This window comes from Melospiza melodia, chromosome 1 (genome assembly GCF_035770615.1).
Source record: "Melospiza melodia melodia isolate bMelMel2 chromosome 1, bMelMel2.pri, whole genome shotgun sequence".
In the NCBI taxonomy this organism is placed as follows: Eukaryota; Metazoa; Chordata; class Aves; order Passeriformes; family Passerellidae; genus Melospiza; species Melospiza melodia.
In genome coordinates this window covers 43,738,035-43,762,450 of record NC_086194.1, presented here as the reverse complement: position 1 = coordinate 43,762,450, position 24,416 = coordinate 43,738,035, and the positions used below count along the sequence as shown (strand labels likewise).

At 36.5% G+C, this 24,416-nt stretch overlaps 1 protein-coding gene across 5 annotated transcripts in view; it reads right to left on the bottom strand.

Moving 5' to 3' along the window:
* NEK11 (NIMA related kinase 11) overlaps positions 1-24,416 on the bottom strand; it is an 82,360-nt gene that overhangs the window by 35,786 nt on the left and 22,158 nt on the right. For 4 of the 5 annotated variants that reach the window (XM_063155772.1, XM_063155784.1, XM_063155792.1 and 1 more), the window contains 9 exons: positions 24,149-24,267; positions 19,377-19,441; positions 18,782-18,908; positions 12,467-12,616; positions 12,306-12,384; positions 11,718-11,803; positions 7,810-7,929; positions 6,100-6,193; positions 5,103-5,238 (listed from right to left, as the gene is read on the bottom strand). In XM_063155772.1, coding sequence (XP_063011842.1) covers positions 5,103-5,238; positions 6,100-6,193; positions 7,810-7,929; positions 11,718-11,803; positions 12,306-12,384; positions 12,467-12,616; positions 18,782-18,908; positions 19,377-19,441; positions 24,149-24,267 — 976 coding nt within the window. The remainder of the gene's footprint in view (positions 1-5,102; positions 5,239-6,099; positions 6,194-7,809; positions 7,930-11,717; positions 11,804-12,305; positions 12,385-12,466; positions 12,617-18,781; positions 18,909-19,376; positions 19,442-24,148; positions 24,268-24,416) is intronic. The other variant, XM_063155779.1, reaches the window with a different exon arrangement.

Sequence of the window (24,416 nt, the reverse complement as noted above, 5' to 3'; positions counted from 1 at the left end):
CAATGCATGGTCTGATAGAGATTTCTCTGGATTCTTTACAGTAAGACCCCATAAGTAGTGTTAATGTATTCAATATCTGTACAAAGAATTGAGAGGAACTATGCTGTAAAATCAGGCTTTATTAGAAGACATTGCAACAAAGGTGAAACTACCTACACTCAAATAATTAATGTGATGCAGTGAGAGATCTGCCATTACCTAGCCCTGTGTGTAGTAGCGCACACAAAAAAAGCTGAAGTGGTCTAGCAGTGGAAAATCTAGGGCAAAGATGACTTTCTGCATCCTGAAGTGTCAATATCCAGTTCTCTGGAAAAGGGGGTATCTGCTTCTCTGGTTATTCTTCTTGAATCAGAAAAGTGGATGACAATCTCAATCAGATCCATTAGAAGATGAAGAAGAATGATAATGCTATATTAGGAAACAATGTATTATTTTTGTGATGGTTCCAATAGCTTTCTAGAAGGAGGCCACATCATTAAACATTAAACATGTGATGAACCTGCCCAGCTGGAGCTGCCCTGTTCTAACTGGCAGAGGAAGACACTGACCATATTCATCCATAGCAGCCAGGCTGGGTTGTAGGTCATGGATGGTCCTATTATCTTGTTGGTAGTATTTTGCTTATGTTTTATAAAATGAATTAGTTTATTCCAGCTGCAGTCATTATCATTAATGGAAATGAGCAGTTTAATATGCAGGGTTCTTTTTCACAGCTTTGTTGGGTTTTTTTTTTCTATTAGATGAACTGACCTCTGGTTGCCAGCACTACAATATAATTTGCCTCACCAGTATTTTCACAAACCCACTATTGAAAGATAAGTACATGCACTGAAAATGCAATAATCTCTAGAAAAATACACATTGACCTATCTGTCCTAGTCCAAATGGAGATAGCTTCTATAAAAAATAGGTTAAGAGACAGGGGGGTGTGTGATGTTAAACAATTTATTGCTAGGTGGCTTTTCTTTTTGATGATAACAAGAGAAGATGAATAATTTACTTTGTAGGTAACCCTCAGTAAGAACAGGAAACATAGGTACAAGTTTATCCTGACACATTTTGCATTGTTCATTCCTGCATCATTGCCATGACCTGCAAAATATGCTTTTCAATATTCAGAAATATTTAATCAATAAAATGAACTGCAGAAATGAAGCAGAAAACAAAACATCCAAATCAAAATATAAAGGGAATTCAGTTATTAATCATTAGCTATTCCTAATGCTATTCATTAGCTATTCCATTTTACACTGCTCATTGGAAACAAATGAAGTGTACAGATGGATAAATGCATATATATTCAACACACAAATATTTGAATTCAACACTGACAGTGGCTCAGTGTTTCTGTGTACTATCTCTATACAAATCTTAGTTCAGCTCCTTTGTCTCTTGCATGTACTTGGAGAAACTGAAGATGGAAGAGACACAAAGATATCTATAGTAACCCAAAACTGTTCCTAGTAGTACAATATATTCTTAACTACACTGTCTGCCATAGAATTAAATTATTTGTACGGTGAAAATTTCATAAAATCCTGGACACATAAGACAAAGATATCAACATTTTTCAACTAATATTAAACACAACTATAAAACATTTATCTTTCCATAAATATCTCATTAGCAAAAAATAATTTAAGTTTTGTTTTCAAATTAACCAATTTAAAAACCAATGCAGATTAAAACTATTAGATAAAAGACTTGCAAATGAGCAAAAATGCTTTTCATTCTCTTCTATTTACAAAGGTTTAGTCTTCTAAAGAACATGTTAGTGGTCTAACTAGCTGAAACAGTACAGTAAAAACATTTACTGTTCCAATGATACAATCAACATGCTTCAGTTATTTACTTAATAGGGTAACAGTAATCACAGAAGTAATTTTATTCTAGGTCCTTCTTAGCCACTCCATTGTCTGTCTTTTATAAGGAGAATATTTGCTTTCTTTCGATAGTATGATTAAAAATGCAAAACTGTTCAGAAACTTATTACAGCACCTTCAGAGAAATAGAAGTCTAAAGGGCATTTTTAAATCTTCACTATCGCAAGTAATGTTACCCTGCCCACCTCTCTGAAAATCTGCAGTGTGGAGAAAAGTAATAGCCAAACCAAAAGAATCCTTTGTTCTAGTATGCATGCCAGCTGGAGAGACCAAGTCCCAGAACCAGGATAACATAAGAACAAACACTAGATGACCCTGAGAGTGGAATAATGGAAAAGGAGGAAACTCAAAGAACAGAGTTCCAAATTCAAAACTTAGAGCATTAAAAACCAAAAAAATCTATTATATATTCTGAGGTAAGAGCTAGGAAGCATCTAAAGGAAAGAATAAGGATGGAAGGTCCAGCTATGCTAAAAGTGACCAGTGTTAAAACATATGAACAGTATAGAAGTTTATAGAGGTTTATGCACAGGAGGAGAGAAGTAGTTAAGCTGCAAGGCAATAAGGCAACGCATCTTAAAAATTCTAAAGAAACAGTATTTACATTATCTGCAACATTTCTCTTTTGGAATAACAATCTGATAATTTCTTTTAAGATTCTCAAGAACTTGTACCAGTTGTAAACAGTATTGAGGAAGCTTTTCTGTAGTTCAATGAGTTCATCTCCACATCAAAACCACAGGGTCCACTCACATCCTTCATATTCCAGAAAATAAATATGCTTGAAGACTAACAAATTGGTCAGCTGTAGGTGATTTCAAAGAACTCTTTCAAATACCTCTCAAATGCACAAGGCTAAGAGTTAGAATAAAAAATGTTCAGAATATCATTGCTGATTACATAAAACAAACATGGAGAGAAGCTTAAACTTCCCAGGGAAGTCTATAGCAGTCAAATGCTTTTGCCATTGCTAAATTTTGTCCTCTGTGAATCCAAAACCCCAAACTGCCATATTGGGTTTTGTTTATCTAACCACACTGCCTTGTTCGTCCTGACTTTCAGTTAAGTGTAACCACCACTACTAAAACTGACTCAAGATGCCACAGTATTCAAAACTACTCACTAAAGCTAAACCTTGAGCTTTGTATTTGACACCTTCCACAATGACATACAACTGTGATTCAATAATGGTTTAGATAATTTTCACTGAAAGAGGAGTGCAAGGTGTTTTATTCTCTATTTCTTTCCTTAATCCTTTAATAGTTTGATCTTTCAATACTCCAAATCCTGCTCTTCTCTTTAGCTCATGTTGCAAATTTTAGAAGGACTGCAGGTTAGCCACAGATACTCTGAACTTTCCTCCACACCTGCTGAGTCTGGGCTACTATCCCTAGCTGTTGTCATTAGCTTTTCTTGAGATGATATTTTAGGTCTGCCCTGGTAATTCAAAATTTGCTCCTGCCTTTTCTCTCCTTTCCAAATATTCTGAGTGATTAGTTGTAACTAGGGAGCTTGTTAGTCTGGTTCTCACGGGCTAACTTCTTCTGCTAACATAACAAGGGTCAGCAAGATTAATTAGCACGTAAGACAACTTGCTAAAACCATTTTATAGCCTTCCTATAAGTTTTTTTTTTCCTTTTATTCTTGTATAGCCATTGATCAAGAACTAAATTCTGTTGGAAAATCAATAGCTGGAACAGTTTCTACATTTTCAAGTGCAAAGGTGCAATTAATAACTTAATAATTAGACATGTAGGATATGCATGGTTGCACTGAAATGCTTAAAGAAAAAAAGAGCATGAATACTGAATAGAATAAGAACAAGCTTTGACATCAGCTTCAGGAATAACAAGGTATTCAGAAAGCAAAGAAAAGAAACCATGTAATTTCTCTTGCTCATCCACAACTCTTTTTTGTCATGAACCCACCACTCCTCCATCAGAGACTCTGGCACAAGCAATTAAACATGCATTCAGTTTTGTACAATGGGCTGACCCAGCTTTTGCATCACAGATACAAATGCATCTCATTCCTGTCATTATAGTTTAAAAGCTTAATGACCTCTAAAGGCAGAAAAATCAGTTTCTTTCCTTCCAAGCATGTTGTTCTGTTTCTATTTAGGAGTCTTTGTGTGTTTCTCCCAGCCCAGCTCTCACCCACGTTTACTGCTTTCTCTCAGTCCTCCCTTTGCACGTTTCCCCACCCTCCCCCCAGCATGTATTTCTAGAAGCTGGGTTCTCTCCTACACAGGTCATCTCCCCTCATGCTGTGAAACAGCAAGCCAACCACACAGACACAAATGAGGGTACATTGAAAGAAAAAAATAGCCATTTGCTATTAAAAAACCCCAAAACACCTCCACCACAAGCAAACTGATTCTGATGCCATTAATTTAATGACCTATACTTCCACAGATGCACATAAACCAACACTAAAAGGCAGTGCTATTAGAGAAAAGTAGTCTTCCTACTTTAAACTATATTGATGCATATTTGCAAGATTTTAATCTGATTAAAAATCTTTCACCATAATAGTGCTCACACAATAATTTTTAAATATATGAGTAAGACACTACTCCAGAACATTTTAGACAAAACCATATAAATGTCATCCTAAAAATATTCTCCTCGTTGACCACAAGATTTCCACAATCTGACACTTTTCAAAAAGCTTGACTATTTTTTGTCTATAACAGAAAAATACATGTTATATAGTACTTCATATTCTTTAGACAATAGCTAAGTATTTGTGGACAATATAGATAAGTACAGTTTAAAGAGTTTCCATCTGCTCCTCTCATTGTTAAAGACAAAGAAAAGGACATCAAAGGGTACCAAATGTGCAAACACTTTGAATTATTGTACTCCTTTTTTCACTAGAAAGATGAGTTTTAGGAAATGTTTTTCTAATGCAAATCATTTTGTATGTGGAAGGTTTAAGCTATTTCCTCCTAATTCAGCATCTCCTTTGGAGGGAGTACATTCATCTCTATTTCTGCTCACAGGTTACTCAATCTGTGCTTTGGGAGCACAGACCTCCTGCCATGCAACCTTGCTATACATCTGCTGTACATACATTCACCCAGATTAATGTCCTTCTCTCTTTGCCATTTTTTGACAACTTTACAAATCAGACCACTTTTTATCTGCATATGAACTACAAGGGAAAAATCTTTCTTGACAGGAATTTTCATTATAACATCAGATTTTGAATTCTTACCATGGTCTGTAAGTTCAGACATGCCAAGTTCACTTCTCCCATTCCCTCTTGGTTCATCCTGTCCTGTGGACACATGATTGCCCATAGTGGCTGGCTGGGAATGAATGAGGTGTTTTGAAGTCTGCTCAGCAGATTCCTAAGTCAAATTATGAAAGAGCATGGAGAAATAGGAATAGAGCTTTCAGCAATATAACAACACAATGGTTGCCCTGATCTACACAATTCCTGGAACATGCATTAGGCAAATACTAAAATAAAATCCTAACATTTTTGTAAATTATTAGTAGTGACTCAGCCATAAGAAAAAGCAGGTTTAATATATATATTTTTTCTAGACACAATGGAAGACAGAAACCAGAGGATACACAAAAGAAAATATAGAATACCAAGCACACAAAAAATTATTTCTGTGATGTATTCACCAACTATTTCAAAACTGACCCTTTTCTTTCTACAATAGGATGTGGTGCTAGAATTGAACTGGCTCATCTTCTGTTACAGATTGCTTAAAAGCAAAGGACAACTTATTCTGGGAGTCATTCCAAGGCTTCATTCTTACTAGAAAGCCAGCTGAAGTGTTAATATTCTTAGCCAAATGAAAAGAACTCTCAGCCACACCAAATATAAAATGTTTAAAGGATTACAACTAAACATGTTGAAAAGAAATGTATTTTGAACTGCAATGTCATACAGTCAGTAAAAACATTTCAGAGAGCAGATTTAGACTTAAGGGCAAATTAGGAAAAGGTAACTGAAAAAAATAAAACTGTGCAATGAATAGAGAGCTGGTTGAATCATATCTGAATAATTGAATGTACTTTGCCTCATCACAGATCAACTGGTTCAGCTAAGCAGTTCAGATTTTGATGCACTTCCCAGTTATTAGTCTCAGAACAGGCCTGCGTCTCTAGTGTTAAAGAAAGCATGTGGGAAACAGAAAAGTGCTATACACTGGGTGCACAAAAACGAGACCTTCAAAGCAACAGCCCATACTTACATGTAGGACATTGACATTCAGCTGCTGAAAATTACGGGACCTGAATTCTTGCATTCGTTTGATATTTTCTTGATATTTTTCTTCTGCAAGCTGCCTGTAAATACAGAACACTTGTATTTAGAATGTGATATCAGGGCATGCACAGAGGGATCTTCTAAAAGCAGACATGGGAAAACAAATTCTGTACTGAGATTTTCATGCTGCCAAATATTCATGGCACCTACTCAGGTTTTATAATGAACACAAAAGGAGATTTCAGACCTTATTTCCAAACCCTGTTATATTTTACCTTCACAACTTGCATAATATAATTAAGAAAGAGTAAATTACTAGTCCCAATCTTTTCTAGTTCTTCCAAAGTTCTGAAATACTTTTGGCTTTATTCCACCAGGTAGTGCAGGAACCTTTCAGCTGTAGACAGGCATGCAATATTTATGTGCTATGAACTCTTCCTCTGAGGCCCAGTTGGTAACTGTGAGTGTCTGTGTGGAACCACTTAGGACAGGTGCTACATTAAGCAGTCTTTCCAACTTCCATTAATACATTCCCTCCCCACCCATCTCTGGATTTGCACTGCTGGAAGCAGATCTCCAGCTTGAGAAGATATCATTTTTGCATTGTTTCCAATCTCTATTGCTATTAAATTTTCAGCCAGAGTCAACTGATAATGATCTAGAGCTCAATGTTGATCCATTTTAAAGATTCATGACTGAGAACAGGGTCTGAATGTTAATGTTGCCTTCATATTACAAAACAAATATATTTCATATTGGTTTTGGGGGAAAGAAAAAATATGAAAATCTCATCAGAAAACATCAAAATGCGAGAAAGCAATGAAATTGAAAACCAAACTAGAACCATCTTGCAATTAGTATTATTTTCTGATTTCTATTCTTAAAAAGTGAAAGAGACAGACTTCCTATTTACAAATTTCATATTAGTACAAGGTAATTGGCTTTCCATATTACTGAAAGCACCATGCAGAAGAGGTGTTAAATTTAATACTTTTTATACAGTGGTTTCAGTTCAAGGAGAGGGTTTTTTAAAATGAGAATCAATTTATGTGTGCCAGTCAGACACAAGTGTTCTTCAGGCATACTTTCCAAAAGGACATGAAGGTCTTAGTTCTTTGCTTCAAATGTGTCATCAAAGCAGTATATTCTGGTTTTTGTTTAAAAACCCCAAACAAAGTCTTCCAGTTGTTCCTCATATTTCATCAGAAACTGTACCTAGTCTCTTCCAAAACATTTTATTATGTCTCACTTAATGAAAAAAAACATCAATCATAAACACTTTACAACATGTCCATTATCCCCATTTGATCTTTTGACAAGACTATCTATCCCCTGAGATATTAACTGCTACTGGAAAACCTCTGAGGCCAAAACTATTGACAAAAGCTGGATTGCAGCTAAATGTCTCACTGCTCAGACTGTGCAATTCATAACATCAACAGTCATTTAAAAAATGCCTCCTACTGTAAGACATTTGAAAATCTCTCACATATTTATTTAACCAGAACCATGGTACTTGAAGCACCAGTTTTGGGCTAACGTTCTAAGTTTCTTCCTACATCAGTGTGATTTTTTTGTCGCCCAAAATCCTCACTGCCTTTGAAGATTTATACTATTTTTATTTCTACCTTGACAATTCTAACTCTCCCATTAGACTGATGGGTGGGCAAAACTGCATGGTTAGGGCACAGCTTACTTCAACTTCTTTGCCCTCTCGTCTGCAGCATTTAATTTTCTCAGCCGCATTCGTTCCCGCGGTGTCATTTTCTGAACTTCAGAAAGTTCCTGCAGAGTTTGCAAATGAACTTTCTTCTGCCTGAAATTGAATGCAAGCAAACCCATCTTCATATAAAAATGCAAATAGTCAGTATTTTGACGGGATATTGAAACACAGTGACATTTCAAATGGAATAATTAGAAAGTCTTCGGAACTATAGCAGACTAAATAGACTTTGGTTTGGAAAGCAAATGCCTCTTTAAATTGAAATATTTAAACTTGGATTTGTGAAGAGGGTGATTCATTTCAGGTGAGGATGGAAAAAGGCAGATTCATCTCCTTAGAAGAATAAATATTGAAGCACAGTGAAATATTTACCCTGTCAGGCTTCATTATTGGGCATATTCCAAGTACAAAGGCAGTCATTAAATGAGAGCCATAATATGGCTTGTACATTTTACATTGATTGTTACAAGCTGTCTGGAATAAATGAGAATATTTATGTGTCCTTAATGACAGATATAATTATAATGCTCTCCTCTTGAATTTCTGGTCCAAATCAATAATAAGAGTTCACAGGTAAAATGGTCTCCATAGACCATCTCTGAAAGCTGAGCATGAATTATTGACTTACGTATTTCAGCTGTATTTATCAACCAAGGAGAGCAATATTATTCCTTTATCAGAAAAAGGATACTAATCTCAGATTTTTATCTCACATCCTCCAGTAATTAAAACAAAAATTACATCCTAGTTTGAAATGCCTTGGCAGTCTCCCTTCACTTACACAATATATATCTATTATACCATGTATTTATAATACCAAGTATTCATTTAAAATTACTGTTTATGCTCTTATGAGATAAATTCACTTCTGATAATCTAAGAGGCCAGGTTTGTAACCATACAAATTGTAACACTCCTTCTGGACTATCATTTTGAAATCAGGATTTTAATAAATGAGCAGAGAAGATTCATTATGTTTTTCAAATAGTGCAAAGATATGAATATTAGTGTGAAATATGAAAGATTAAGGACAAAGACAAGAAGACTTCAATTATTCATAAGAAGGGAACTAACTCTTCAAGTATGAATAATGTAGACATATTTCTTGTCTCCTGTAAAAACCTCTAATTTAAATTAAAATAACCTCATGGGGAAAAAAGCAATTTTTCATTCAAGTTGAAACTGAACCTGTACAGCCTTATACTTACTTAAATATTTAAAATGTATTACTTGAGTGAGAATAGATTAAAATAAGCCATCAGAGGCCTTTACTAGAAGAAACTAGACTCAACCTTTTTGCTTTGCACAGCAAAAAGCATTCTTGGTGAGAAAAAAGTAAACAAAGTGGTAATGGTTGAGGAGAACACCACAGCAAGCAAGTATTTATACACTCACTGGGACTAGAGTATTGCAGCAAGACAGCAGATGTGGGAAATTCACTATGTTTAATATTTTTCTCCTACCCTTTTCTGTTCTCTGTCATTTTTCATGTATTTTTAGTTCATTTTGCTTACCTGTTTAGATCTGGGATTGCAGGAATTATTTGGCATTTTACTTACCAGTGACAGTACTGGCAGCTAATGCTCTCATAAGTACAATGAGAGTCATTATAAGATTATGACTTCTTGCATATTCCAAACACTTGGGCAAAAATAATCACACTGCAGTACAAGTGAGGATAAGTTACAGTAAGGCTTCTCCTGGGATTTTTTCTCTAATTGATGCCCTGAATTTTAAAACCTCAAGATAAATTGACATTCATTGTTTCATGATTTATAGAAACTCTGGACCTCTGCACAGAAGCAGACTTTCTATTTTCTTCTAGCAATAGTATAAGAGCATGATGTCTGTAGTTAGAACTACTTGCTCTTCCTCTTAGAAACTACAAACTTGCTTCTGAAAGAGTATACTTACAGATTCTGGGATTTGTATAAATGTCCTTCCCACATGCTAGCTCTGTCAGAAAATGATGTCCATTTGAAAGGCGATGAGACTCAATACATTCTAGCTAATGACAATGGATCAGGTATAGAATGCAGTACATATTTTACACAACTACAAAGTGGTTTTATCAGTCTCCTCTAGAAGCATGAGGATATTTGAAGTCTGGATAGACATTCTGCAAATAACAATACTGCTTCCCCAAAGCAGATAAAATGGTTTTGGTGCATATAGAGAATCTGAAATAGTGTTCACAAGATAAAGGCAAGAATTAAAAGTTTCTTGAAGATTTTCATAATCTATTTTTCAACAAGCATTAAATACTGACTATATATCATAATTAATAAGGATATAATTATATTAATATGAATACAATATATTAACATGGATATAATTCATACATTCATGGCATAATATCTGGGAAACATTTCAGTGCCCCAAAACTATTTACAGTATATCTCTAAGGAGCATCTCTGTAGTTAACTATATGTAATTTGAAAAGGAAGGAATCCTCTCACAGTTAATTGAATTTATTTGAATATATATATTTATTATTTTATTTTACATCAAGGCTTGCAAAGTTCAATGAACTATTTATACCAAAGGTACCTATTTGTACCAAAATGGAAAACTTTGTCCTCACAAAAAAACAGAGACTCATCTGTCAACAAGAGACATTAAGGATAGAAGTGACAAGTAGAAACTCCAAACACAATTTGTAGAGATGAGAGCCTACAGACACAGTGACAGCAGTTAAACTGTGTGAAATGATGTATAAAAGGTTTTGCTATGCTGATTTCAACTGTCTGTACTCTGCTCTCTTCCTACCACTGACAACAAACTACACTTTGCTTGGAAAAGCTGAAGATGGTCACCTCTCCTGAAGGGAGGCTTGCAAGCTGCAGAATTGGCAGCATCTGCAAAGTGATCACAGCTGCAAAACTGTGGGTCCTGTACAAGAGCAGAGGTCACAAAAACAGAGGTGAAAGTCCTATTGCCTCAAAGGCACTGCCAGTTCTGGGTTGTTTTAATCTTTATTAAAACAATTCTTATTTTGCTGTTACCTAATAATTCAAAACAAATATCAGAGAGCTGTTAAAATCTTGTAAATTATTTAAAAGGAAACAAGAAACATGGATGTTCATTGCTTCCTCACAGGATCACAAACTTCAGGTTTTGCTCTTGCTAGCTCCCAACAGAACAAAACCTGTACAGAAAGTTCAGGAATGGGGAGCAAAGGGGAGGGCGAGTTGCCATGAAACTGCAGAGCTAATTTACACAGGCAAAATGAAAATGTCCATGCTAGAATTTGCTTTAAACATTGCAACATTGTAATTTAATGTAATTATTTAATTCAATATATATTCAATGCCTAAGAGAGAGATCATGTGTGAAGACACTGCTGCTGTAAGAGCCAAGAAACATCACCACTCTTGATTTCTCACTAAAGTTACAAGACAAAAATAACAGTATCCTATAGAGGCATTAGCTTAATATTAGTTTAAGTGTGCATGCTTTCAGTCTGGTGTCATTTAGGAAACACAGCTTTCACATTCAATTTTTAGTAGGTACAGAAACAGCAGCACTATAAATGATGATGACCTAACTAAAATGACAGCTTAAACCTCCAAAATTTCAGAACAAATGTTATTTACATACCAGCTGGTACTAAATTAACATCAACATATGCACATGCACGTGCAATTCACACAGTCACATAATAAAAATATTTCATCTGCAAATCTTTTTTTACTCCCTAAACTTTAATTATGCATCTCCTTAATGGGAGTGGTTGCTCTTGTATTTCTAGGGAATAGATTTGTCTAAGCATAAAGCACTATGAGATTGACATAAGTGATGACAGACACAAGTTAATGACATTATTTGGCAACACTGTAATTTCATATACTACTGCCCATAAAACTGTTTAAAATACTTACACGGCACCAAAAATAGGAGCAGATTCTTTGTGACAGTTAAGTGCCTTGTCTTTCACAGTCATGTTTGTGAACTTGTACTGTATTTTCTGCGGGGAAATAAAACAGAAGGGGTATCAAGACTTGATGTTAAAGTTATTCAGAATCCTCAGCTATTACCCAATACCATCCCAATATAAAAACTGACCAAGCAGTTTCCTTCCCCACCTTCTCAGAAAGCCAAATAATACAGGCACTGAAGCCTGGGCAAAAAGAGCAAAAGGCATTGCTTTTCATTAAAACTATGAGTAACCAGAACAGTTCAGAGATATGTACCCAGGCCCAAGTGATCTACATTTTTTTTTATGCATAAATGTCTGGTTTTCTTATTGCTCATAACATTTAAGAGGGGATACATTCAGCATACCAAGTGATGAGGGCTTCTTTCCTCAGTCATATTTGTACTATAGCTCTGAAAGTCCACTGGATTAATGCTCCCATCAAGAGCTATCAAATTCTTTTTTTCTCACCATGTTTTCCCTGCCTCCATTTTGCTTCTGCAAAATACATACTCAAATGGAAAGTGTACAGCTACTGCTTTTTCTTACATACCTGTAGTTGTTCATCAATATAAGGGGATTTTAGGATCTCTGCTGCTGCTGGTCTCAATGAAGGATCCTTACTTAACATGCTGAAACATTAAAAACCAAATATAATAATTGATCAATTGTCCAAACTTACTGAAAAACCTGCTAAACAAGAAAATAACATACCTGCATAGCACAGCATTCAGTTTGCTTGGATATCTGTCAGGAAGAGAAGGTGTTTCACCTTCCACAATTTTTAACACAACAGACAAAAAATTCTGTCCAGTGAATGCATGGTTCATACAGCACATCTCATACAAAATGCATCCCAGAGACCTTGAAGAACAAAGAAGTGGGAATAGTATGTATTATTCACTAGTCCTAATGGCCATCATAAAAGGTCACCAAGCTGAACATTTTAAAATAAACACTCTCATAATAATTTTATATAATGACTATTCATAACAGTTTGCACTTCAGCTGAGTTCTGTCTGATGAACATTTTTTTGAAATAGGGGAGTTGAGTTTTGCAGGCCTTGGAGGATGCTCAGGTCTTTCTCCAGTCGGGATGCTGACTTGATCAATGATTGACTTGACCAACTTGATCACTTCACTGACTTGGCCTTGATTGACTTGATCAAGGTCATAGAAAATTCTGGTGAGACCAGATAAAGACCAAGGCTCATCGAAGCAACCAGTTTAAATAGCTGGTATTTGATTGTGGTGTTTATAATTTAATCTCTGATTTCAGAAGAAGTAAGACAATAAAATTTATAATTATAAGAAATATGTATGGGTAAATGGCTGTCAGGAAAGCAGTATAAAAATCTTTGAAAGTAAATAATGAATAAAGTTTCAATTATTCATTTTGGTTAAAGAAAAGGAGTTGTTTTGGTCCATCTGGCAATAAAAGAACAAGAGCAAACTATTTTAAAGCTGAAAGCCAGGCTCTTCATCCAGTGCAAATTGAGGGGGCTCTACTCACTGGTACTTCTCAAGCAAGTATGTGAAAACCATTAGCAGAGCATTTTTGCAAAGAACCAGCTAAAGAACAACTACTGAGGTAAATAAATGCTTGCCTAGGTTTTTTAAAGATTTAACTGTCAAAGGCTGTCAAACAGCCTTCAAACTTAGAAAATCAGTAAACAGTAAGACACAGATGATAATCTGTATTTATGATGTATGTTCAGACTCTGAAACAAGATAATTACTACATGAGAAAATACTTAAAGCAAAAAGAACAACAACAAAAAAAAAAACCAAAACCCTATGCACACAGCATCTGAAAGCATCAAATAAAAATGGAAATCAGCCAGAGAGAAGAAAAAAAGAAGGAAAATCCCAACCTGACAGACTGTACTATAACTTCTTTTTGCAGAATCAATATGTTTTGGAAGCTGCTTGATTCTGGCAGCTAGAACTTGTTTAATGAGCCATTAGGAACACAGGATTTGACACATCAGGGAAGCTGATTTATTCATCTAGTTTAGTACTCTGACTACACCTGAGGTGGAGAAAGATTAAAAGAATGTCCAGGGCATTCTGCTGCAGCCAGGGCTGTGAACAGGCTATCCAGGGAAAATCCCATCTGTTCCATGAAAGAAAAAAACTGGGAAAAAAAGTAAAGAAAAATGAAGGAAAAAGAATAAAGTTTCTTTCTGCAGAACCAAAATCCTTGAAATTAAATAAATATCTCCTAAGCTGAGAAATGCTGCCCTGGGTTCCTGAACAAGGCTATTTCTTCCCAAGAGAGCTGCTGAGCTGCAAACACCCAAAGAAATAATAGGCAAGCTTTTGGCTCAAAACTATATTTCTCAGTTGTGTTTCTACATTTCTGCTCTAAGCACCTTGTGAGGAGCAGGAGGAAATTGCTTCCCAGTTCCCATAAGCAATCGACACATGATCCAAACATATCATTTAATTACTTTTATAATCTTAGCCTGCATAAGTGCCAATGTTATAAAATTCTAAAATGGTCATTAAACCAGCCAGCCAGCACATTTGCTTTGACAACTCCCTATATTCACGAATGGGTTTGACAAGGTTCCCGAAGAGCACATAATTTCAGCAAAATTGTGGCATGACAAGTTCATGTTAAAGCTACTTATGCTCAATTACATCATAAAATGGATCATCTGGACAGGCTTCAGTGTGTTCTCCCCAATCTCAACTGACAGACCTCCAACTCCTCCCTCTTAGGAGAAACCACCCTGAGTTTTTTTTGAGGTTTAAGTTTCATACATAAATATTGTCATCCTTTTAACATCTGATCTTTGGTAAAAACATTACAATTCTTCAAAGATTATAAGATCCAAGTGAGCTTTAAATTCAACTTTAAAAGTCAGATAATATAAATGCATATATCTCTAAGGCTTATATCTCTTTGTCTGATCATATCAGAAGGTTTTAAGAATTCATTGGCTTCAGAGTCTGTGAGAAATATGTCTGTGAATTTAATTTCCTCAATATTTGCTCATCAGTCCTTACATGAGAACTCCTTGTGCTGTCTTCTTGAGCCCCATCCCCTCAGCCTTCACATTGCTCCATTTTTTGTATGTTAACATTAAAGAAAAAGACAAAATGGGAGAACAGCATAGACAAGCAAGCATAATAAAATGAAAGCCTCAAGATCTGTGTGGGCAGCCCAATTTAACCAAACACAACAGACAAATCATCTGTCAAACTCTGACAGTGCTTGATGGAAGATGGAGTACAATGGATTTACATGTGACTGTGACATCACTTTGCCTCTGCCACAGCACTGGAGGCACGGCAGTGTCGGCCAAGCCCCAACAGCACCAGTGTCACCACAGGGTGGGTGAGGGCAGGAAGGGACACCAGGACAGCAGGGGTCACGCTGGGCTGAGCTACCAATGAATGGTCTTAAAATTATTTGCAATTAATTTCTTTTATTAGATGTTTATATTTATTATAAGTATTAGATGGCTTGTAAACCTCTGAGTCAGTGACACACACAGACACAGCAGTGACTGAGCCCCGGCCCAGCCTGGCCTCTGGGGCTCTCTCTGTCTCGGCTCAGCTGCCGGCACCGCTCTGACTCTGCTCCGCCTGCCAGAGCTACAGTGGGAAGCACCAGTGGAAGCAGTGGTGGTGAACTGCCCAACTGAGATCTGCTCCCTGAAGAAACTTCTTGTCTGCAAAGGAGGAAACTCCAGACTGTGTCATCTGCAAAGATTTTCTCTCATGGCCCAGCCAGTCCAGGCTCAGGGATGCTGAGGAAAACATGGGAGCCAACTTCAATTTGCCTCCTGTGAATTTAGATTTGACATAAAGCGTGGAATAACAAAGAACTACAGCCCTGACATTTCAAATGAACAAAAACATAAATGCTGCCACTTCTCTGAGACCAACTGCAGAACTTCCATGGGGAAAAACTGTAAAACATGTAGCTTTTTTCCATCTAATGACCTTGGGCTATAAAGGACAGTACTTCTTGCACCAGCTGCTGCACTGTGAATATTCAAGCCAGTTTTGAAAAGCCAGCTGCAGAACATTTCAGTGAACCTGAAAAGTACAGTGTCTCTTTAGAGCACATCAGTAATGCAGCAGAATTTAAGGTCCTTCCAATGAACTGAACAGTGAGAGGATCACAATAACAAGGTGAGATAGCACTAATTGTCTTTTCCAGAAGATATTTTACATTATCTTATGTTTAACAAGGGAACACTTGTAAGTCTGAATTTTTGTGTGCAAAGTTTTGAATCCTGCTGGAGATCAGGAAGACAAGTCTGAAGAGAGAATGTCAATTCATCTACATATAAAAGATTTGGGCAAGTCTTTGAAAGTGTTCAGAGGTCAACAAACTGTGCTGTTTAACATCTCTGTCAGCAACATGGACAGAGGGACTGAGTGTATCTTCAGCAAGTTTGCTGACAGCTGTGTGGTATGGTCAGCATGCTGGAAGGAAGGGCTGTCATCCAGAGGGAGCTTGGCAGACTTGAGAGGCGAGCTTGTGCCAGCCTTATGGAGTACAAGGCAAATTGCAAGTTCCTGCACTTAGGTCACAAATACAGACTGGGCAGAATGGAAAAGCAAGCCTGAGGAGAAGGATTTGGAGGATGTTGCTTGATAAAGAGCTCAACATGACTTGGCAATGTGTGCTGAGAGCCCAGAAAGCCAACCCCATCCTGGGCTGCATCAGAAGAGTGTGATCAGCAGGCTGAGGAAGGAGATTCTTCCCTCTACTCCACTATTCTGAGGACTCACATGGAGTACTGCATCCAGCTCTGGGCCCTCAAGATGAGAAGGATGCAGACCTGTTGAGGCAAGTCCAGAGGAGGAACATAGAGATGATCTGGGGGCTGGAACACCCCTTCCAAGGATTCAGGCTGAGAGAGTTGGGGTTGTTGAGTCTGGAGAAGAGAAGACTCCAGGGAGATGTTTGAGCACCTTGCAGCACATAAAGTGATAGAGAGCCAGAGAGAGACATTTTACAAATTTGTGTAATGATAGGACAAGGGGTAACAACTTCAAACTGAGAGAGAGTTCAAGGCCAGGCTGGATGGGGCTTTGAGCAACCTCATCCAGTGGAATGTGTCCCTGCCCATGGCAGGGGAGTTGGAATGAAATGATCTTTAAGGGCCCTTTCAACCCAAAGCATTCTATGAGTCTTTGATTCTTCATAAGCATCAGGACCTCCTGTGCAGTGGCCCAAGGACTTAATCCCACCTGGAGCCTTCAGGGTGGGCTCTCCTGTGAGCTCAGTGCCCTCTTGTCTTTTGGCCCCTGTTAAATGGGGATAGGGGAGAAAAAGTCAAATAGAATCATTATTCAAAGATTAAAAGATGAGAGTATCAATCAAACACAAGTTCTGATCAGAGGAGTTTCCTGGCTCAGCAAAAATGGGGTTTGTGGGCTGGGGAAGTACTGAGTCAGGGCACACCTCCTCCTCCTTCTTGGCTCTCACTGGCCCCACAGAGAGAGCCAAGAAGCTCCTGTTGAAGGCAGTTTCATCCTTCAGTGAGTGCTCTTGGTAATGCTTTGGAAAGATCACAGAAGGCAGAAAGTATAGTAGAAAGCTGGTAGCTACTGAGTTTGGGATGGGAGGCTTTTTTCTATGTTTTTGTAAATTTTGAAAGTGTGATCAACACAGGACTTATAAAAGTATTGGACCAAACTCTGAATATGCTTACTCTGTACAGCTTGGATGACCTATATGGATTGACGCTACTAACCACAATAGAACTTCAACATGTATTTTACTTTCTATTTGCACTGCAATAAAATAAATTATTCCTTACAGCAGAAGAGCACAAAAGGCAGGCTTCCCTGTCTATTCACTTGAAATCTTCTCCCAATATATTTTTATTGACTACATGTATTACCTGATATTTGCTACAAATGAACAAGAGAGAATCTGACATCAAATCCATAGCAGTCAGCTACAAAGGCCATGAGATGAGATTCCTGACATATCCATTCAGTGGACTGAATATGTCAACTGTGAAAAATGGTTGCTACCACTTGAAGATATAGATGACTGTTCTCTGCTTTTAGAATTATATCCTGCAGCCACAAGGATATTTTGAAAAGGCAGAGATAAAGCTAGAGTAAATTATCAAGCAATCAATCAAACTATATTTCAGGGGCCAAATGTTTTATGAAGGAACTTTCCTGGTTTGAAATATTTATCAAAAAAATTAATCTTCTGATACACATACCTACAGAAAAAAACCCCAAACAACGAAACACCTCATAAAAGAAACAAAACCCCTTAAATAAATTACTATAATAAAATTTGAAAACTCAATACTTTTAGCTGTAATCTTAAAACATGAGATGCTTCAGGACACGCATATAAACAAGCGAAATATTTTTGCCATTCCAAAAAAATCCTTCTTCGTCTTAGAAGAATTGGAAGAGTACCTGCAGACCTAGAAGTTCCCAAAAGTCTTTCAACAGACCTCCGCTCCTAAACTTGATCCTTTAATCATCACCTCAGAAGTCCTGATCTCAAGAATTTGTGCCATCTAAACGCGGAACTAACACTATTCTTTCTACATTTGAGCCTCCTCTAAAACAGAGTGCCTCTTTGTTTTTCTTCTAACACCACAGTAACTCTCATTTTAGCTCCACTTTCAAATACTTTCTTGCTTTTAACATGAGCTAATGTCCTTAAATTTAGTTCCTAAGAAGGCCCTTCTGCTATCCTCTCAGCCAGAGTCACTCTTTGCTCATCCATCTAAAGTTTCACAGAAAGTTGCTTCTTTCAATTCATCTATCTCAATTCAAGAAAAAAAGAGATTTCCCCCTCCCTAGGAAAACCTGAACGTTGTCTACAACCATCCTGTATCACATCAGAGACTGGACCTGAATCTTATTCTCCTTTAAAGTCTCAGATAACCCTGAATAAAAGCTAGCTGCATGCTTCTTAACACAAAAGGCAAGGCTTCAGATTGCAACATTTGATCCCAATGTCCTGAAATAGTTTTAGTGGAGATAAATGCCTAATCCAACCAAAATAGCCTTATGACTACTCACCAAATGTCAGATTTGGTATCATATCCCTGGTGCTTCAGTACTTCTGGACTCATGTAGTATGGTGTCCCAGTAAAAGTAGTTGCAAGATCACATGAACCCATCAAAAGACAAGAAACTCCAAAGTCTCCTAAAAATATCAGTAGAAACAATTATCTATTAATGTAAATATATGCATATACAAATTTTTTTTTGTTTATTGTCAGACATGATAAAGTGACTATACATCTAGAAAACTCTGCTAGTTTTTAAAAACAATGGGAAAAACTATTTTCTGCAATTCTTCAAAATAAAAACACTACAGAAGCATAATATCACAAACAATAAGTGTTTGAAGAGGTTTCACAAGGTCATCTGATTCAAACTCCTGGCTCAAAGTTAAATGAGGCTGTTCAGGTCCAGGTCCAGCCAAGCTTGAAGCATTCTCAAGGCTAGAGATTTCACTGCCTCTCCTGTGTCTGACTGTCAAATAAATGTTTGACTACAAATCAAAATAGTATTTCAGACATTATTTTCTTTAAATCTCCTTATTGACAAAATGTCTGCTGCACTGTTCTATCACATGAAAATATATCTTTAAAAAGTATGGAAATCTCACCAATTTTAAGAAGATTATCTTTCAAAAATATATTCTTGGCTTTCAAATCCCTGTGAAGTATCCGTCTGGAATAGAAAAGGAAATTCAACCTCACCCAACTGGAAACATTCAGAGCCATGTATTAAGTATTTCAGTATTTCATGTATTAAGTAATTAATGAAGTTAAATACTTCAGCCCTTTTCAGAAAGGCCAGCCTGCTAGAGTCTAACCCTGCCAGTGATAATCCATGGACAATGGCATTAAGGAGCTTCACAGAGGGGCATTCACAGGCACCCCCATGCAGGGTGAGAGCCTTAGCAGGATCATAAAAATACACCTGGGGATCCCAGCTGAAGAATACAGACACAGACACAACATGAGCTGCAGAGGAAGGGAGAAAGGCAAGTCTTCCTACCTGACCTATCTTAAGAGCATTACATCTCATTTTCTGCCAGGAGAATGAGATGCCTCACAAGAGAATAATGGATGAGAGAAACAGCAATAAGAGCTTCTCAAAGCTAAGGGAAGACTCCTACAGAGCAAACCTATTACTTCAAAGGCAAATATGTATATAGCCTAAGCTAGCAGTTAAATTTTTTTACAGTAACACTGTGGAAGATGAAAGAACTTTACAAACACAAGATGAAAAGGAAAAGGAGCAGAACAATTAGCTTTTACAGACTTCTTTTTTCATCAGCGTTTGAAAAAAAAAAAAAAAACATTTTAAGCTACACACCATGTAAGGATATACAGAATCTTCTTAATTTTTATAAGTCTACATGTATGACAGTAATTCTGTAGCCCCTTAGGAAAACAAAGTATCTCTGTGGTATGCAAAACATATTCTAAATTAATTCTTGTTAATAAAGCTTCCAAAAGCATTGCTGCCTATAACCTCACCTAAACTAGAATTCATCCACTTTTGAAATTATTACTAACACACAGAATTAGTCATCAGCTCTGCTCAGGAGGAGGTTAGAATAGCACTTGGTACATACTGGCTACAGAAACTGTATTTGCTAATGCAAATACAGTAGTCATTCAGCCATTTGGATCATGTAAAGAAAGAAACTGATGCTCTAAGATTTTTGAGGGCAGAAAAACCAAATATGGTACTCAATTTCAAATTTTTGAGCAATCCTCAAGTATTATCTCAAATTTGAATTATAAAAGTCTTGGGCATTGACATAATGAAATTATTTCCAAAATTGTTTCTATATTAAGATTAGAAGATATGCATTCTAGAGCACAATTTGAATACCCAATTTTCATAACTCATATGAAAATATTTTTTGCAAGAGGAGAAAAAAATATGCAATTTAATATACTCAGTTCCCAAATAGAAAAAAACCCATGAAAAATAATACTAGGCCTCATTGCTCTATGTACAGAGACTGGGCATGAAAACCAAAAATTTCTATTTTATGGGTGAAGGAAAAGAGTTGTTCATGTTTCCTATAGTAAACTTTTTTCACTTCTTTTTCTTTCAATTTTTTTGTCCTGCAAGCAATACCTTTCATTAGAAAAAGGTTTGCACATTGGGAAAAATGAAATTTTTATACAATATTCCTCCACCCATATTTATAAAATATTGTTTATAAATAATTTGTTCTCTATTTGACAACTTCCGTGAACAATACACATAGACTCATACAATACATCACTAAGGAAATCAAACTAAGGTGATATTTATTAATCTTTCATAAGTATATATATATGTGTCTGTATATACACATACACACACACTTTTACAGAAATCTTGCTGTGTTAATTGAGATTCATAAGGACTTTCCTTACCATTCATCACACAAAGCCTTTAAAAGAATTTGCTTTCACTGAGTTAAATTATTCCTGCACATTGTTGCTGAGAATTGGTGGATTTCAACCTTCTTTTAATAGCATTTCTTTGTAGAAATATAACCATAGCCTTTTTGAAACTGAAACTTTCTTGAATATACATTATTTTAATAACAGGTATATTGAAGTAAAAGAATGATCCAGAAAGCTTTCAGTAGCATATTATTTGAAAAGGAGATGAAAAAACATGTTTGAGTCACATTAGTTTGAATTATAATGTAATGCTACTCTAATCTTGCAACATATTGATGAAAATGTTATGTATTTCATTTGCATTACCTAAAATTACAAGATGCTTCCATATATTAATATGACAAAGAAATATTTGGGATTATTTTTTTCAGCTTTCCATGATGATATCTCTCACCTCACAGCAACTTATTCTGCTATGATATGTCTGAGGATAAACAAGGTACCAGCTGAAATCTTACCTCAAAAGAATTCTTTAATACTAGAAAGAAATTAATATCAAGCCTGCACTGTAAATCCAGTTAAAGAGAGCAATGTTTTTATTGTAGGAAAAGACAGACCTATAAAGGCAACATGAATTAACTGGGCTCCAGCAAAACTTTACTTGATGGACAGTGAAGTGGCTACTGAGTAGTTATTTTGGGTAGAAATTAACACTTGACGAGAGTTCTGAATCTGGGCTGTAAATATACCCATCCCTATGTTCTGTAGAGTTCCTGCTTGCTGGCTCAAAGTCACAAAAGAACAGGGCAAGCCCTGAGCAGTGGGCAGCCTCCTTGAATGAAGCTTTGCCTGCAACAAAATGAGCTGCAAGTGAAGCTGAGGGAACCTGAAGTACATCGCTGCTGTGAAATCATGCACAATTAATTTCTCTTCCTCTGCCTGAAGAGGTCTGCAGAAGAGCAAGAGGCTCTATGTAAGTCTGAACCCTGTATTATCTGCTGTTTGCATAAAGAGTAACCGTATAAAAATCTATGTTCATAAATTTTTCACAAAGGTTACCAAATTGATGGGTAACACAATGGTCAGCCTTATTCAAATTGAGGTTAAATCAATCAATGGCCTCACTGCCTGATTGCTGTGGGACTCATTTTGGGCACTGACATGCAATGGGCTATGTGTACAGACACTACAGGATAGTTTCATGCTAAAGGTCTCTATCGAGATAAGACCACTGAACTCTGTAATTTCTCTCTTTAACTTCTCCCTTTCTTTATATCAAAGACAGATAAGGCTTAAATCTGTTTATTTCTAGATAACTTTGTTTTCAAGTTTCAAATTTAAAAAAAAATTACATTAAGTTTCTAGCATAAGAGTTTTCAAAAAGTGTGGAACTAAAGTTGTGAAAGAAGGATAAGTGAATAGTCTATGTTTAAAACCATAAATAATAATTTTTGCTGTTCTGGTAAAAAGAAAACTTACATCCACAAAATCTGAGCTTTCTTAGGAATGGCATGGGGAAGTACCAACCCACAGGCTGTAAACACTTTAAGCCTCTAATTCTAGGGAAAAGCTTTTTTTTGTATTAGAACATAATTCACACATATATTAGAGCTTTTTTCCATGTCAGTAGAGAAGAAATCATGCATGACTCTTTACACAGAAACAGAGGGCTGTTATTATGTTTTAGTATTTCAAGTTTCTGTAGGTAGTTTTAAATTCTTTTAAACCTAAGCTTTTTCATTTAAGCTACTGTTTGACTCTATACTAATAAGGAAAATGTTATATACATACAGCCAAATAACACAAAATAAATATATATAAATTAAAAGTGTCAAGTTTTAATTATTCTGCACAATGCATCTTCTAAACATGTATGTTAAAGCAAGGATTTTGCCAAAAGCGGACCAAAATTTTAGTGAAATTTGATAAACTGAAGTTCAAAGGAGAAAAAAAAACTAAATCACACTGCTAGTTTAGTTAAACTGTCAGGATTTTTATGTCCATTTCCCTCTGTCCTTTTGGCCTGAGGTGAATGCTGAAGAGCACAGCATCCCAAGAGAGTTCTTTTTGTGTCCTCCCATCACTGGCATGGCAGCATTTCATGTACAAGGCCTAGGTAAATTGGCATTTAGGAACAAAAATGCTCCTGCATCTTGGACAGCAATTCACTCTGCCCTTTTCCCTCTACAGTCTGACACAGGCAAAAACTCATTAGGCATCCATCAGTTTAGGTCAAACACCTCCCACACACTTAACTTCAGCTCAACTCAGGAACGGTTGCTCTTGACAACAGGTGACCTCTCTACCTACTGCTTGGCTGCACCTAAAATTCAGGCAAGAAAATTTTTCCCAATCTTTGCAAAAGATGATGCAGAAAGGGACCAGACAGGCATTGTACATGTACCACACAGGCAATAAGGGAAATCTTTCCATCACTGCAGTCAGCCAGCCTAAATCACACTGCAGGCAAGAGCTAAACTCATGGAGATGACCAGGTGGATATTCATCTATACACACCACCCCTGCTCCAACCATGTGTGATCTCCTCATATCTGTAATTTCTGAAGTTCATCTTTGATGTGCTGTTAAAAGTGACATCTCAAAGAATGCATGTATGTAACTGATTTTACTGGGAGTCCATCAAGTTTCTATCTATTGGATGCTTCACATTAAATACATGCAGGATGAGCTTCTTGACTCCCCTTTAAAAAGATGACTTTGTTTCAACCTTTAATCCATCTTCTTCTAAGAATATTGAACTATTTCTACTGTGCTCCATTTTCCATTTGGCTCTGAAAAAAAGTGTGTGTAAATGCTGGAAGACATTTACTATTGTCCTGCTGAAAAGAGGTAATGCACAATGATCCTGCAGGGTAGATAATTAATTACACTTGAGGTATCTGACATAAATTAACAATGTTTGGTGAACAGAACTTTCATTTCTGTTTGAATACTTCCAACTAGTCAGTAAGTCCATTCACTCCTCTCCCAAGCCAAATGCTCTCATATCAAGTGACTGTACCTTTCATGCATGTAGTTGACTCCGAGTAACAGCTGTATAAACCAGTCTATTACTTGACTTTGAGTGAACATCTTCCCAGAATCTCTGTACTCTTGAATTTTGCAGTCTAGATCTCCACCCTGAAAAATATCACAACATATTTGTACATTTAAAGTAAATTTTCAAAATGCTATCTCCATCATAGTACAGGACTCTACTTCCTTAGGCCTTCAGGCATCCTATCATGTAGATCTGTAAAATCAACACATGCATGTGAATCCTGAAATCT